The sequence below is a fragment of the Peromyscus californicus genome, unplaced genomic scaffold (genome assembly GCF_007827085.1).
Source record: "Peromyscus californicus insignis strain IS unplaced genomic scaffold, ASM782708v3 Scaffold_8__1_contigs__length_139910024, whole genome shotgun sequence".
NCBI lineage: Eukaryota > Metazoa > Chordata > Mammalia > Rodentia > Cricetidae > Peromyscus > Peromyscus californicus.
In genome coordinates this window covers 83212583-83229618 of record NW_026294606.1, presented here as the reverse complement: position 1 = coordinate 83229618, position 17036 = coordinate 83212583, and the positions used below count along the sequence as shown (strand labels likewise).

The following is a 17036-nucleotide window of genomic DNA, read 5'->3' as shown; positions in this document are numbered from 1 at the left end:
TGACTCTTGGCAGCTTTTGCATGAAGCCTCACCATGCTGCCAAGCTCCTAATGTACTAATGGGCTTTAAAGGTTCATTTCACAATGCCTTCAACTGTATTTTTTAATTGTCTGCAGCGACACCCCCGCCCCCCACAGAGTAGACAAAGAGTAGTACCTGACTTGGATAAAGATAAGATTACAGGATTCTTGCCTTCCAAAACAGAAAAAGAAACTGCTTAGTGTAATTTTGTGCATAAACCCATCTAGTTGTACTATAGAGAAATTTTAGTATATTTAAAATCTTTAACATTTCAGAGGTGCTACTGAGTTATGCTCCAGACTTTCAGTGATGACTAATTATTGTCACTCCATAGTCAAGCTTTCCTACTGGTGGTTCCCACATCACCACTAATCATGGTCACTTTTACAGAGATTCCAGTCTGTCTACCATCACACTAGCAGTCAGACACCACCCCCACCCCAGCCAGACACTACTACACAGGATTCCTCACCTACTGTCATTAAGGCAGGGGTTCTTAACTTAGAATCTGAGATACTTTCCATGCTGGAAGTCAGGTAGTAAATAAATAGGCTTGTTTTTGTGGGGTGAGGGCCACAAAGCTCTTTCTCAAAGGGATATTAACCTATAAGGTTGGTATGCTTTCTAGGTAGTCACCAAAAATCAACAGCATTCAGTTCTGCAAATATACACCAAGCCAAATGTTCTCCAAACCCTTTAATACAGCTGAGGTACAAGCAATAAACACTTCTATTTTTTTTTTATGTTAGAAGAAAGATTTGTTGTCAGGACCATACACCAAATTCCCTACCATTTCTTCAGCAGCAATTCCATTATCAATACTCTGGTCCATAGGTTGATTCAAGGTCATAAAGGCAAGTCATAAAGGCAGGTGGACAATGGTATAAATACCAAACCTGCTGGAGATGAAAGGAACACAACACCTGGACTTTGCCTAAGTATGCACACTATATTAGGGCATTTACACCACCTTTCCAGGAATCTCCATTTAAAATGTTTTCAGTTAGGAAAAACAGTGGCACCCAGCAATACACCTTTGCCCGAGGCAGCATACCAACATGTTGTAACATGCACATTTTCGAATGCTCCTGGCAACCCTCAAGCTGTTTCTTTTTATACTACTTGAGTGTGAGTCTTGCCTTCTGACATCACTTACCAGCACCAAGGCTTCCTGGTTCCATCTATTTAACTTGGGGTGAGAAGAAATAGTGTTCAGCACTTGTTTATGTGTAGGGAAAGTAGTCCCTCCATAAACATAGCTAGTGTTCAAAAGCGGCAATGCTGAAGCCCCACATCAGTCACTTAAGAAAAGTCTTGACTTAATCGGTCTCAAAGTAAAGACAGCATCTCTACCCTCTCCACTGCCAGGAGCCAGGCCACCAGGTGCACACTGCAGAACCCCTCTCCAAGAGTGCCCTACCCCTCACTTCCCCACCTCCACTCCCCCTGTGGTCCTCTTAGCCACACCTGGGCTGATGCAGGACTTTCTGGGCAGTGCAGTCAATCTCTGGTCACCATTATGATACCTGGGACTGGAGATTCTACCAGCAACACTCAACCAGTGTATTTTTAGCATCACACCCCCAAACACATACCTATCTAGAAAGCACTGGTAAGGGTTCACCATCAAAGGCCTGGAAAGGGCCTATAGATAGATGCCTCAAATGTGTGCCTCCAGGTCTGGCATTCCACCAGAAAATACTAGAGGTGAGTTGTTCACAGCTGTTGTCCATACACTAACCAGAGGCAGAAGCTAGTAAAGCCTCATTCCAGAGTCTCCCTACTAAACTACCATCGAAACAAGCCCCTGGAAAAGGTGAGGCAAGTCAAAACAATTCTAGGGCATGGAGGCAGACAAGTTGCCCATGAGAATGCTGCTCGGTGAACAGATACCAGCACAGACCACAAGGTCTTCTTCACACTTATATCAGGACAGCCCATGTCACCAGGTGAGAGGCCGCTATCTGAGAAGAAGCGACTACTGCTTCAGTCAAGTCTCCAGTCAAGATGACACTCTATTGTCACTGTGTAAGATAAACTAGTCAATCCACAGGAAGATTGAAGATACACTGTTAAAAGCAAAAAGGGAATCAACACTTTCACAAGCAGACCATCACAACTGCCTTAAAGACAAGTTTCTGGTTAACTGACACAACAGTAACAAAATCACTTCACATCAGTAATAACTGACAAAGAAGTTATTTTACTTAGAGGTTTAATTGAGAAATACTAAGTCAGGTAAACATGCAAATTCAGAATATAAACAAGTGCAATGCCTGGTTGTTCTGAAATAATCATCAGCCATCAGCTGGAGACGGACCTAAAGACACTCAACAGAACCAATTAAACTCCACGCTAAACAGAGCCACCCAAGAGATGAGCAGATTGGATCTCTCAGTCTATAAAGAGCAGAGTGAGTGGACAGCAGGCAAGGCTCACCCAGGTCAAATCCTGGTGCTTTCTGCAGCCAGGTGCCTGAAATACTAGTGGTTAGTCCCCAGAGGACATTAAGCCACTAATGTAGACTGAAGCTTTTAGTAAACATGGGGAGGGAATGGGACTGCCAACAGCACAACAGCACACTTCACATGTCCAAAAGTAAACAGAAAGAAACAGTCTCTGAAAGATTTTAATGCTCAGTTTTCACAAACACAAGTTTCTATCCAATTTGATGACTTACAGTAAAATGTACTAGAGCTTTAAAAAAAATGGGCATTATTCAACTATCCTCCATAGTCTCTTCCAATGTTTTAAAATTCATCACTGTGAGTTTTTACCTAATATTCTACTGTATTTACATTTGAATTGCATGTCTTAAGAATAAACGAAATCCATGATATTTTGGTTAACTCAGTGTATTTATAAAATGAAAAGTTCTATCAAAATACTTTTCACTGGAAAAAATAAATAGAACAGACAATGGATCTACTCAAAGTACACATTCACTTTGGTAGACTTCAGTGTAGGACAGTTCATGACAAGCGTATTTGCCCTTATTCCCCAGAGCCGATCAGCTTCCAAGCTAATGGTTAAATCATTTTTAACTGAGATTTTATCGTGTTGATATCTGGCTCATTCCACATCATCTTCAGCCAAGCTCTGAGCACTTACAATTCTCTGAAAGAAAAAGAAAATTAATTTTGAGAAGTGTCTAATTTCAACTTAAACTGCTCTTCACATTCAAAGAACCAACTTTTGCTAAAATTCTCAGATTCTGACACAGATTCCACACTTCACACACTATCGTCTGAGAAGACAAAGATCAGCTGGGAATGGTGACATATACCTGAAATCTCAACACTAGGGATGCTGAGGAGGGGAAGGAGTGCTGGTGATGGTGTTGAGGGGTATGATCATACAAGCTTCAGTACCTTACCAAAACTCAAATGAATAAATGAAGTACATGACACAATGCTGTTTGTCAATTATATAATCTAAAGACTTTTCACCCCCACACAAACCAAGAACAGCAATGAGAATTCTTACCAAGCCTCCTTCTATGCTTCATAATTTCCCTTTCCAGCTCACAGCCATTACAGGAAGCAATACTGCATTACAAAATTAACACCCCCACAAAAACCTGCATATATAACTTATTAAAGACAAGGTAACAGAGTAATACAAGCTGTTGGAAGAATTTAGGTGCCAACCAGGCAAATCTATGACGTTCTTACAGTGCTGCTTCGGCCTGGCCTTGCTTTGTTCCCAACAGTCCCTGTACTGGACACTTAGGCACCAGTGTGGCAGTATTGAGAATCTGGGCTCTTAGGGCCTAGAGGACAGTGATGAGATCTGTAAGGTTCCACTCTCCAACTGGATCAGTTCCTGAACAAGCAGCTAAACACTGACTCCCAGCCTTCATTGCCCATTCCACACAGGTCTGGTTCCCCTTTCAATTTTGTGTCACAATGTGACAGTCGGGTGGCTCCTGGACAGATACAGCCACAACAGCCAAATGCTTAGTCTTCTCCATTCTCAGAACTGGCTGTGATCACAGCAACACAAAACAGACCGTGAGAGCTACTCCTTCAACAGCACCTAACAGTAACTGAGGTGTGGGCAGAATGGAACCATATCTATCTAACTTTAAAAGACTTAGCTCAAGTTCTTGGTTTTCTAAATCTTCCTCAAATCTTTGGGGGAATTTAATTTTCCCCCAGGCCTCTAGCTGAATTAAATGTGACTCAATGGTAAAGCCTTTGCCTAACTTGAGTAAGACACAAGTTACTAAAAAATTTTATGAAAATTTCCTTCCCCTCACCACTTTGCTAATTTTTATCCATATCAAACTGAAAATCAGCACATGCAATACCTGTTCTGAGATTCATTTTGGACTCCTTAGAAAGGATCCGTATGAACAGAATCCACTATATTGAATATTTACCCAATTTGTACCTACTGTTTTGAGATAAAATCTCACTAAACAGCCCTGACTCAGCCCTCCCCCAGAGTACAGGGATTACAGGCATGTGCTACCATACTCAACTATATTAATCATTAATACGTGCACTTTGCACTTCTGAGTAGAAATTTGGGGATATATACCAAATTAAAAGCCCACAGCAGCAGCCCAAAGAGGTACAGACAGTACCAAGAATGGGCACAGGGACACCAGGATGGTTCAGACTATGCAGTCTTGACTTCTGTATCCCCTGCTAAGTTAACTGAAACCCTGATATGATACCCTACAAGCATGTCCAGAGCCTTGAGGACAATGGACAAGGGCTCCAAAACGTACTGCATCCCCAGCAGGAGTACCCAAGTGGCCTAATTTAGGGACTCAAACATAAATAAAGGCCGTACACTCAACACCAAGCATGTACACTTATGATTCTAACCTAACAGAGGCCCAGACCTTATGTTAGTCACCTGCACAATGTATCATTAGGAAAACCACTTCCAGGTCTGGCACATTCAGTATTATATGCTCAGCAGACTTGCCCCTGAGCATATAGTTCTCAGATCAATTCACGTGTTACTCTCCAACACTTCAACTCCTTACCTGACTAATGGTTGGAAGCTTGGTCAGAAGCATCTGGAACACTGGTGGTGGAAGAGTTTGCTGTAACACTTGCAGCAGCTGCTGAGGCTGTCCACACACAGCAATTGCATTTGTCAGGTGGTCCACACCCTTCTCGTATTCACCTGCAAGATTGCACATAATATCTGAAGCCATCAAAATTTAGTCATCAACCAATCCTAGCCTAAATCACTGGCAAGTAAAAAATTGATACCGAATTTCCTTGTACCCATGGAATGAACATATTTTACCAACTGACTTCTGTGGATGGACTGAGGCACCAGCACCTAGTGCTTTCAAAGCCTCCCAAGCACGGTCAGAAATAGCTGTCTCAGCTCTTGTGGGAATTATGGTTATCCCACCTGTACAAATCAGGACACCACCTGACTGTGTTGCCCACTGTCACCTGGGTATGTGCAGCCATCACTCTGACTCTGCACGACCAGTTCCTTTCCTAGGGTACTGAGATGTAATGATGCCACCAGGAGACCCTGCCCAGGGACAGGCCCTGAGAAAATGTGATGCAGAGCTGAAGGTGACAGAATGACTGGCTCGCTTACTCAGTCCCTACTCCAGCAGACACCAGGCCTCTTCTGAACCAACACTGGCAATAATTTTTCTGTTTAACCAGCAGTGCTCATGCTGCAGCTGGCTAGACCAGAGGAACTTACTCATTCCAGGCTGAAGCACCACCCTAGTGCTAGGAACACACAGTACCTGGGCCTCTTTAGGGCACCTTGGGAAATCTATTTTTCTGTACTTAAGATTTGATTACTCACATTGTTCTTAATCTAGGTAAAGTTTGGAAACTAGTTAAGTTTGCTAGTTATTTGAATACAAGAACTAGGCTACCTGACTCTTGGTGAAACTGACTGAAAACACTAAAACACAAAACTACTCCTCTTAAGAAGTAAGTTGGAGCCAGTGAGGTGGCTCTGCAGATATAACGCAAGCCTGGATACCTTAGTTCAATCCCCAGACTCACGTAAGGGTGGAAGATAACTGTTTCCAAGTTTTCCTCTAACCGCCACACCCACACATGGAATTCATGTACACATCCCACATTTTAAAACTTTAAGGGTAAAGTGGATCACTACCATAAACTTTCCTCATAAAACAAATGGAACACAAATATACATTATGCATGAAGTTCAACTCTATCTGAATCCAATATAAAATCTGAAACATGACACCAATTTTATTAATGATAGCAACAACTTCAAAAATACTTTTGCAATAAAAGCTAAAAAACAATCTCCCTAGGAACCATTTTATTGTATAGAACAAAATGTTACCCAAGTCTGGAACAAAAAATACCTATTAAGATGTTTAATAGCTGGGTGTGGTGGTGAATGCCTTTAATCCTAGCACTAGGGAGGCAGAGATAGGCTGGTCTACAAATTGAGTTCCAGAACAGCCAGGGTTATTACACAGAGAAACCCTGTCTCAAAAAATTCAAAAAAGATATATAAGGAGAAAAAATAAAACCAAACAATAAAACAAAACCATCTTTCAATACAGGTAAGTAAATAAATAAGGCCCAAAGTAATTAAGTATCTAAATTCTGGACCACAGAACTGATCAGATCTGAAACAAGATGCTAAATACACCTGGTATGATGGCTACTCTAGCTGTCTTGACTACATGTAAAAGTCAACTGAAATCCTAGCAGCTAGGCACATCTGAGTTATTTTTTTTTTTTTCGTTTTTCGAGACAGGGTTTCTCTGTGTAGCTTTGCGCCTTTCCTGGGACTCGCTTGGTAGCCCAGGCTGGCCTCGAACTCACAGAGATCCACCTGGCTCTGCCTCCCGAGTGCTGGGATTAAAGGCGTGCGCCACCACCGCCCGGCCCTGAGTTATTTTTTTAATAATTTATTTTTATTTTATGTGCATTAGTGTATGTATGTCTGTGTGAGGGTGTCGGGTACCCTAGAACTGGAGTTACAGAGAGCTGTGAACTGCCATGTGGGTGCTGGGAATTGAACCCGGGTCCTCTGGAAGAACAGTCAGTGCTCTTAACTGCTGAGCCATCTCTCCATCCCCGAGTTACTTTTCTTGGTTAGACTATCTGAGGTTGGAAACCCACCCTAAACCCTGACCACACATCCTGGAGGCAGCCCAAAGACACGAAAGAAAACTATGCTTTTCTGTCTGCTTGCCCTCACTCTCACCAGAAAGTTCATCTACCCCAAGCCATTCCCTTTCAATGGTGTTAGAACACATTTCATGATTCCAATATAGACTGAAAACTGGCAGCTCTCTAGGACATCCCTGGGACTCTAACACTAGATCGGGACTGCTGGACAGTCTTGTGAACTGGAAAACTACCAGATCCTTGGCCTTTCTGTGAGGAGATGCCATTGTTGGCACTAGTCAGACCACAGCCCATAAACCACTCAGGTGTGTATGTTTATTTTATTGGTTCTGTTCCTTTTAGAACCCTGACTAATATTCCCTGTGACCCTGGTTAGGTAAATTAACTTTCTTTTGGACCAACACTGAGGAAAAAAACCTGATTAGCAGGTGAGTGTTGGCAAACCCGGCTCACATCACTTAAGTTACTATTTATACTGCACTATGGATACACACACAAACACACTCTAAGTGACTTTAGAGTCATCTCTGCAAAAATGAAGTTCTCTCCTAGTTTCACTCAACTATTATCTTCCATATCCTGTGACAGAGCAAGTAAGCCTAAAACTCACTTAAAATACAGTGCCAGACAATGTCACCCATGAGTCTGTCTTCTAGAACCAGCCTTAGTATGAAGTACTTAAAAACTCACCTTGAAATGTTTGAAATCTTTTGTCTAACAATAATTATGCAAGAAAGTCCTGTCATTATAAATTTTTATCAATATGAATAATTCATTCTACTTCTTTTTGAATCCTGAAATGACTATTACCTTGTGCTAATAACTCTTCACCAAGCTGTATCTCTTCAAGGAAGAATTTCTGAACAGCTTCAGCATCTTTTAAGTCAGGTAACTGGAAAAGGAATAAGAAGAAATTAAGCCACGAATATAATCAACACACAGAAAACCAACTAAAATTTAAAAATAGAGGCAGACAGTGAATCGGAGTTCAAAGCCAGCCTGGTCTTCAGTGTTCCAGGACAGCCAGGGCTACAGAGAGACCCTGTCTCAAAATACCCTCCCCCAAACAAAACAAAACACACACACACACACACACACACACACACACACACACACACACACACACACACCTCATTCTAAAAACAAAACCAGAGTCAAAAAAAGCTAGAGTACAAATATCTATATTGTCTATATATCTATAAAAATCTCCATTACCTATACATGTATCATCTATACAATGCTGTTTTAGCCATTATAGATAAACTATCATCCATTCACTTTTCTAATACTTCATACACATTTTCATGTGCACCCAGGACTTCTCTGTATTTGTTACACCTGTATATACATATATATATATTCAGAGGTATACAATTTTCTTGCTGGTAGAACTTGAGGTTGAACCTAGGGCCCCCCACATACTAGAAAAGCACTCTACTACTGAGCTATATTTCCAGTCCTCTTTTTATTTTGACAGGATCTTAACAGGCTGGCCATTAACCTTCAAACCTCTGACCTCAGAGGGATCACAGGTCCTTGTCAATGGGTCTGCCAAACTGAGTTTCAAATGGCAGAACATACCACTGAGAAATGACAGCATACTCATTGTGCATTTGTTGGTCATATCAGTTACTTCTAATTTTTTATGATAAACAACCATAAGCAACTGACAGGGAAATGATTACAGCTCACAATGCCCAGTTCTACCTGTTGAATTTTAAATAATATACCTCCCATCAGACTGTCACACTTACACACAGGTCTAAAGTTATCTATCTGTATCCCAGATCTTGGAAAGGTAGTTGGACATCTTAGAAAAACACAGCAGTTCCCAGCTTCAATTCACTAGAACTTGTCAGCTATGCTAATCACTCCAATGGTTTAAAATAATAATAAAAGTGTAACATTTATCAATCCCATTTTTCCTTGCCTGAATGAGCTTTTAAAAGAACAAGTAAGAGCCAGGTGGTGGTGGCACTGGGCTTTAATCCCAGCACTTGGGAGAAGGGGCAGGTGAACCTCTGTGAGTTCGAGGCCAGTCTGGTCTACAAAGCAAGTTCCAGGACAGCCAGAACTGTTACACAGAGAAACTCTGTTTTGAAAAATAAAAAAATAAAAGATTTAAATAAAAAAAGGGAACAATTAATGATTCAGTAATTGTTCTGCAAATCCAAAGGAACGTCAGCAAGGGGAAAGTGACATGTATAGTGACTAGCACTTGCCTAGTTTACTTACATATCACAGATTAGTTTTAATCAAGTATAGCTAAAAAAAGCCTATGTAGTCATTAAAAATTATGAACACAGGACCTATGGAAAGAAATGAAATAACTGACATTCTACAAGTTACGGTTTGTTTTTTAAAATCCATCAGAACCTAGACAATTCTGATCCATAGGTTTAAAAACTTTTAAAGAACTTTGAATTGAATACACAGGGTTCCTTTTGTTATTTAAGACAGTCCACTATGTTGCCCAGGCTGCCTCTGCCTGAGTTTCTCAAATACTAGGATTACAGGTGTGGATCTTTTAAAGGACACTAGAGGAAGGAAGGAAAATTCAACCCAATGCTGCATTTTAAACCATTATGAAGTAGCTGAGAACACTTTTACCTCTTGGTGTGCATATCTCTAGAGACCCTCACTCTGCTGCTAACCCAGTAAGACATTTGTTGTCATCACCAAAGGAAAATATAGCAGGCCTGGATAACCTACAGTCTAAGTTACTCTCTTACAAAAACACAGACCATTTTATTACCTTGGAAAGCCCAGCTCTCTCCTTAGCAAGCTTCTGTTTCTTTCTTCCTACAAGAAAAATAAAATAAAATTTCACTTGGCTATCATCAAAAGAATCAACACATCTAACTGCTTCAGCGATCATTAATTCTACAAAACATTCCTAACTCCAGAATCCCTGCCTCCCTGGTCCGTGGTGAGTGAACTGGCATTTCTGGATAGCAGCTTTCACTTTTCCTCTATATCACCAGGTCTAGCAATTCACAAGATAGAGACTGTCCCAACAGCTGCACCCCAGCAGAACAAAGTTCCCTTTCCAAGGTAAAAGAATTGTTTGTTGCTGAATTATACTAGATTCTAGCTTTACTATGCAGAATTATCCAGCATTCTTAAGCAACAAGGTTTTGTAAAAACAAAATATTTGACTTTGGTGGGTTTTTTTTTTTAAGACAAGTTCTGTATATCCAGGCTGGCCTGCATCTGTTACACAGCCAAGGCTCCTGACCTCTAGATCCTTCTGCTCCAGCTCCCAAGTTCAGGTATTACAGGCACGCAACAAGGTCCCAGTATTATATATATATATGTTTGACCAAAAAAGAAAAGGGGAAGAGGATGTACTCCAAAATGTATTCTGTTACAAACAGCTGGCTAGTTAAAAATGGCCTCACAGCTCTCTCTGGTATGCCCCATAAGAGCATTAGTGTATGTGGACCATCGACTTACAATAGAGTAAGGAACAGTACCTGGCCCTGTCAAAACTGATCTAATAATAGTATTTATATAATTATGGGGCCTCTAGTAGGCTTGTGGGTTAACAGATGCAAACATCTGGCAAGAGTACCTAGGTTCATATTCTGCCATTTTGGCATCCCACAGTTAAATATTTAATACCTAGAAAGTAACAATCACTCAATACTATGACTTTGGACAATAACAAGGTGGCCCAAGTGAAGGGCTCTCTCTCGGGGAAAATTGTAAGCAAGAAAATCTAACTTCAAAAAGTCTCTGAAAACCTTAAAGTACTCTATGAATCCAAGTCTAACCGCATGACTAAAGGACCTGTTGGTTACTCCTTAAAATGTAAGAACAGCTACTCAAGCACCCTAACTTCAGACCTCCTGTCCTCAGGGTGTACAGAGACACACCATTCAGATGAAAAGCACCTCTTAAAACAAAGGAAAACTGTGCAATACACAACAAAAAATATAATGTACTAAGCCATAATTGAGAAAATAACAAAATGAATCCCATTAGTTTTCCATAACCATCTAACTTATTAACAGTGCAAGGGCGTAGTTCATAAAAGTGTCTCTGTAATGAAGGGACGGATAGAAAAAAACCACAATGGAACAAGGTATACATTCAATCAGCAACATAAGGCCTTGTTTTTTATTTGTTGATATTAATCTCAAATGACATTTGTAAACCTTGGAGGTTTAAACAACTATGCCCACTTTAAAAAAAAAAGTAGCGGGCAGCAGTGGTGCACGCCTTTAATCCCTGCGCTTGGAAGGCAGAAGCATGCAGATCTCCTTGAGTTCAAGGCCAGCCTGGTCTACAGTTCGAGTTCTAGGACAACTAAGGCTACAGAGTGAAACCCTGTCTCAAAAAAACAAAACCCCATGTAAACCAAGCTTTGTGGCACACACCTTTAATCCCAGTACTCGAAGCAGAGAGATCTGAGTTCAAGGACAGCCAGGCTTAGAGAGTTGGTCTCAAAACCAAACAAACAAAAAACCGCGCAGAGCCTAAGCTCAGAACCACCCCAAATCCAAGCCATTATTTAAATATTTAAAAAAAAAACACCTATTTAATATATTCCTAAGTGGACTATCTTTCACAGAGCAGTTACATAAATGGAATGCACCTAAAGTGGGCACAGCAGCTATTTAGATACCCAAGATCAAGCCACTGGGGGAAAAGTGATGATCATCTGCTTACAGAAGCCAAAAGTCTGAATTAGGATATCTAATTTAAGCCCCTTTTCATTAAATAATAAAACAAAAATGAATTGAGAAACTATCCTTTTATTGCAGATGTAAATGATTTGAGTCAAACTACTTAATTCAATTCAAATGACTCAAATCCTTAAGAATCAACTATATAAATAGCTTTAAAGAGACTGTGAAATTATTCGTTACTTGCTAGCAAAAATTAAACAATAAATGAATCTAGCATTCATTAATACCATGGTCTGCGACGGTACTAAGGACCCCTAAGTGTAGATTCGTTTTGTCACAGTTGCAGTTAGTAATTCACTGAAGTCATTAGATTCTGGCTAAAGTTAGGAGGAAAACAACCCCACCAACAACAAACCGGATACAACAGAACATGATAGGTAGGGGCGGTGGTAGAAGACCTAGCCTGAAGAAAAGACCATGGAGTCCATCGCCAGAAGGGCAAAAAGGAAATGCTGGAAAGGTTATTTTGAAAAGAACACCGCTAGTAGGGCGTTGTGCCCCAAGTCTTTAATCCCACCACTCAAGAGGCAGAGGCAGTTTGATCTGAGTCCAAGGCCAGCCTGGTCTACATATTGAGTCCCAGTCTCAAAACAAAAACCAGCCGGGTGGTGGTGCACGCCTTTAATCCCAGCACTCAGGAGGCAGAGGCAGGCGGATCTTTGAGTTCAAGGCTAGCCTGGCCTACAGAGCGAGATCCAGGAAAGGAGCAAAGCTACACAGAGAAACCCTGTCTCGAAAAACAAAACAAAAACAAAAAAGCCCAACAACCCTAATTTTCCTGAAATGACAACTTATGATTTCTTCAACCCAAAACCATTTTCTCAAGATTTCCAGCAAGGCTGTCCAAAGGAATGAACCTGCTTAGCTATCTCCATGTGTGCAGACACAGAGCCCTGAGTAGACTGTACTTGTGTACTCAGTCACACTTCACAGCAGCATTTATGGAGGGGTCTTCCTTCGCAAATCAACTGTGGTGGACACTTGTCTCACCAAACAACAAGAGGCAACTTGTACTACCTTACTTCACAGTTAAGATAGATTAGAACTTGGAGTTGATGCTGTGGTCAGGAAACAATCTGGACCCGGAAATGCAGTCTGAAGCCAAGCAGCATTCTTTCCATTACTCTACCTAGCCACGGACAAAAACGAATTCTCTGTATCTCCCTACATGATGAAAATAATGGGCTACTAGGGGCACACAGGCTCAGGAAGGGACGGAACTCCTACAGTAGGCGGTAAAGGAAGTGCAATGTCCGATCACCTGTAACTACCCGAAAAGTTAAAAATGATTTAGGATGGCTTAACTAAAGAAGTTCGGTAGAATGGATAGTGACTCTTAAGCCACTGGCTGACCGCCCTACACAAGGCGCAAAAACGCTTATTACTATTCCAACAAATGTCCTTTTGGACTGTTGAAAAGAGTCCCTTGAAATGCAGGGGGGAAACACGCTGGTTAAAGGAGAGCCACGATTCCCCTCTGGTAAACCTCTTAGAAGATGTCGCAGGTATGAAATAAGACTGAACCACGTGAGGAGCGCAGCCCTTTGGACTCCCCCGCATTTCTCTAGCATTCACTCATATCTTGGAAGCACCAGAGCGAAGCCACCAAGAGGGTTTAAGAATGCAAGGATGACACCGCACTGAGTCTGCAGATTCAGGCTCTAGCTAAAACGCGTCAACACTTTCGGGGTAAGGATTGACACATGTAGGCGCCCATCTGTAAAGCCAGTCATGGGAGGCACCACGAGTTCGAAGCCATCCTACAAAATGCAGCAGCAAGACCGTGTCGCCTTTTTTTTTTTTGTAACAGTGAAGTAGGCAGAGACGGTTCATGCCTGTTATCACAGCACTCGAGAGGCTGAAGCAAGGGGCTGCCACGAGGTCGAGGCTAGCGTGGGCTACGGTCTATCAAGCCAGCCGGAACTACACAGAAAGACCCTATGGTAAACAGGCACACACCCCACAGAAGTTTAATGGCTGGGCGGGGTGGCTCATGCCCGTCGCCACAATATACCTGAAAGGCTAAGGCAGGAGGACTACCGTGACTTCCAGCCTACCCGGGACTAATCACTCGTCTTAAAAAGGAAAAAAAAATAAAATTATAGAGAGGTGGGAGGTAAAAAGTGCTACCCCTCCCGGGAGCCCAGCGTGCATTCCACCGCCGGCAAGATGGAGCCAAGCCGCCTCCAAGATGGAGGCCCGCGGGCACGGGCGGGACCCTGGCCGCAGCGCGCGACGCCAGGGAGGCCCCTTGGGGGCGCGGAGGCCCGAGGAGGGGCGGGAGGCGCGCGGGCCCACTCACGTTCTCGAAGCCTGTTCTTGAAGTTGGGGTCACTCCGCCTTTTGCGGTCAAAGTAGATGCAGTACCCGATGAAGAGGGCACCGCACACGCCCGCGGCGATGGCACTGTTCCGGCCCACCATCTTCGCTCGGCTGGGGCGTGCGCCGGGCCGCGGAGGCCCCGCCAAGCAGCGGTTAGCTCCGAGCGATCGGAGCACGCCGGCCGCTCGCCGCCTCCACTGCGGACGGAAAAGGCCGAGCACGAGCACTTCCGGTGCGCGAGGACCCCGGAGCGTCCGCGGCGGTGCCTGCGCGGGAGCGCCTGATGCGCACGCGCAGACGGCCCGGCCCGCGCGGCTGAGGCGCCATGCTGGGGGAGGGGCGTGCACTGCGGAAGGGTTCATGCGTCACCACGCGCTTATCCCCTCCTCTTCCCCCCCCCCCAGGCCTGCGGGGTGGTGGCAGCACGTGGTTGTCCTACGCTGAGTCAGAAGCCCGTATCCGCCATCCTTTCTTGTGAAAGACAAAGGTGACAGCCCGCTAGAACAGCACCTCACCTCACTGTGCCCTTGAGGAATAGTGACTTGAAGTGCCAGCCTTTGCTTTTTTACGTTTTTTGAGACAGGCTCTCCCTTTGTATCTTAGTCAGGCCTGGAACTTGCTGTGTAGTCTACCCTGGTCTCAAACCTGCAATCTTCCTGCTCCTAAGTAATGATGGTATTGCAGGCCTGGCTGCATTTGCTTTTTGAGTTGTGGCTGAACTTGGACACAGTAATTGATTCCAAAATAACTGTATGATGTGGCCCCGTCTTATGTTGTGGGGAAGAAAATTGGTGTAATTAATTAAAAAAAAAAATTAACCTGTGAGGGATGTAGAGAGGCAAAAAAAGTCTAGGGGTGGTTCCTATTTGTGCCTGTAGGCTGTCATTAAACTGTAACCTTAAGTGTAGCCATTCTCTGGCATTTTGAGTGAAATTAATTAGTAATGGAGAAAGCCCCAAACACTTAGGCCACCTATCTGTACTGAAGGGACCCACCTCTTCCTGGGGAGCTGAAGCAGAGCTGGGCATTATTGAATACCATAGAGCACTATTAAAGGCTGTTAGAATGGGTGTTGGTGTGGAGCTTTCCCTGAATGTTGTCAACATCTTTTTGGTGCTTTCTGTGAAGGAAGTGAAGCAACCCACATGCTTTAAACAGCCCCTGCTACCTGTAGGACATGCCCGAGCTGCTTGTTGGTGAAGACCTACTCCAGCTCCGGAAGGCACTGTTTCAAACGCTTGGGCTGATCTATTTGCCATCAAAAGCCATAGCGGACTCTGGATGGCTTTGCACCGAGGCTAGGGTGAGAAGCGCTTCCCTTAGTGTTCCAGGATTAGTGCAAAACACGAGGCTTCATTTGCATGAGGAGTTGTTATGACTGCTGCACGCACTCACTTCACCCCCTCTTCCTCCCCCACAACCAGGTTGTTCAGCTCAATTTCTAAAACGTGTGAATGTGCAGAGAAACCAGAACAGGTCAGCTGGCCTGTCACTATTCTTCTGAGGCAGGGACAGCCACCCCCTGAACTGGAGCTGGTGGTTTCTCTCATAAGCCAGCGCCCCCATTAAGTCTCCACTTGCCTGGCAGCTTTGGTTACAGGTCTGCACCAGACACTCCCAACTGATTTTTTTAAACTAGCAACTAGAGGGGTGGCAGTCAAGTGTCAACAGCTGCAACCATGCCACACCACCACCCTTCTGTGGCAGTAGCAGCAGGAAAGAAAGAGGAGGAGGAGGAGGAGGAGGAGGAGGAGGAGAGAGAGAGGGAGGGAGGGAGGGAGGGAGGGAGGGAGGGAGGGAGGGAGGGAGGGAGGGAGGGAGGATGGCAGAGAGCAGAAACTGAAGACAGAAAATTGTGAAGAGATGAAGATGAGAAACTGCTGCCTCTGGACATTGCAAGAGTTCCAGGAAACAGCCACACCTAACAGACAAGGATCTTGACCCCAGAGCTATAACACTGGCCACCCAGGATGAAGATCCCAAGGCCCTCCCAGGGGTGATAACATAAGCAGGTGTTGCAGCCATGGGCTGTTCTTAGAGCTAAGGATTTTACTAGCTGACCAGTGCTGGGTAGCTGGCAATCAGAACTCAGAGCTATCTGGTTTGCAAGGCCTGAAACCGTCAGGACTTGGAAGTATAAGCCTCTGGATCTGTAAACCCCAGCTAATAAGCTTTCAGCACGCAAGGACCCAGGACTACCAACCCTACAAAAGCTATTCCTTACCTACTTGATTTCCGTCTGAGCAAAGAATGCCAGCCAGTTCATCAGTAATGGTGAGCATTTGAAGGAAAGGCAGTCTGGTAGAACACTGCACCTTTCACTTAGAAAACTTGGTCTGAGTCGTTGGTATGCAAAGTTACTGCACAGATAATGCAGGAAGATGTTGCTGGAGGACCTAACCTAGCCTGGGAAAGCCCTGCTTTAAGAATGAACATGAGCCCTCCATCAGACCAGGAATTAGCCCTGAAGGCATGTGTACACTACGTGAAATGGGCTTGGGGAAAGGTAAGGGGTAAGGATATAGAAGAGCAGATAGAGCAGAACCAAGGATTCAGATAAGGTCCATACAACAGAGCAGCACACAGAGCTGCTTTCTTATACCCTGCATACATTGTGATCTTCCTCATCCCCAAAAGCTACCTGTGAACTTCAACTTCCTGAGCCATGGGTACACAGAACAGAAAATAGTTACTCAAAGCAACGGAGTTGACATGAGAGACCTTGAACACCTAACAGTGGGTAGTCTTTGTAGCCATGACTTAGGGATAAGCCAGATCAAGATACCCTTTTTTTATGTATAATAAATACAGTTGTTGAGATAGCAACATGTTAACACAAAAACATACCCACAAACTCCTGCAAGGGAAGCAGCCTGGGGGTGGG

At 43.6% G+C, this 17036-nt stretch overlaps 1 protein-coding gene and 1 non-coding gene across 2 annotated transcripts; both read right to left on the bottom strand.

Annotated features, from left to right (window-relative positions):
• Positions 1-702: 702 nt before the first annotated feature.
• On the bottom strand, positions 703-14413 carry Tomm20 (translocase of outer mitochondrial membrane 20). The gene is made up of 5 exons (XM_052727994.1): positions 14133-14413; positions 9892-9938; positions 7947-8028; positions 5024-5166; positions 703-3138 (listed from the first exon to the last, which is right to left on the bottom strand). The coding sequence occupies exons 1-5, from the start codon at positions 14251-14253 to the stop codon at positions 3094-3096; spliced, it is 438 nt and encodes a 145-aa protein (XP_052583954.1). The 5' UTR covers positions 14254-14413; the 3' UTR covers positions 703-3093.
• Positions 13325-13457, bottom strand: LOC128104842 (small nucleolar RNA SNORA14). The gene has a single exon (XR_008216138.1). It is a non-coding gene; the product is annotated as a small nucleolar RNA SNORA14 (small nucleolar RNA).
• Positions 14414-17036: the final 2623 nt, after the last annotated feature.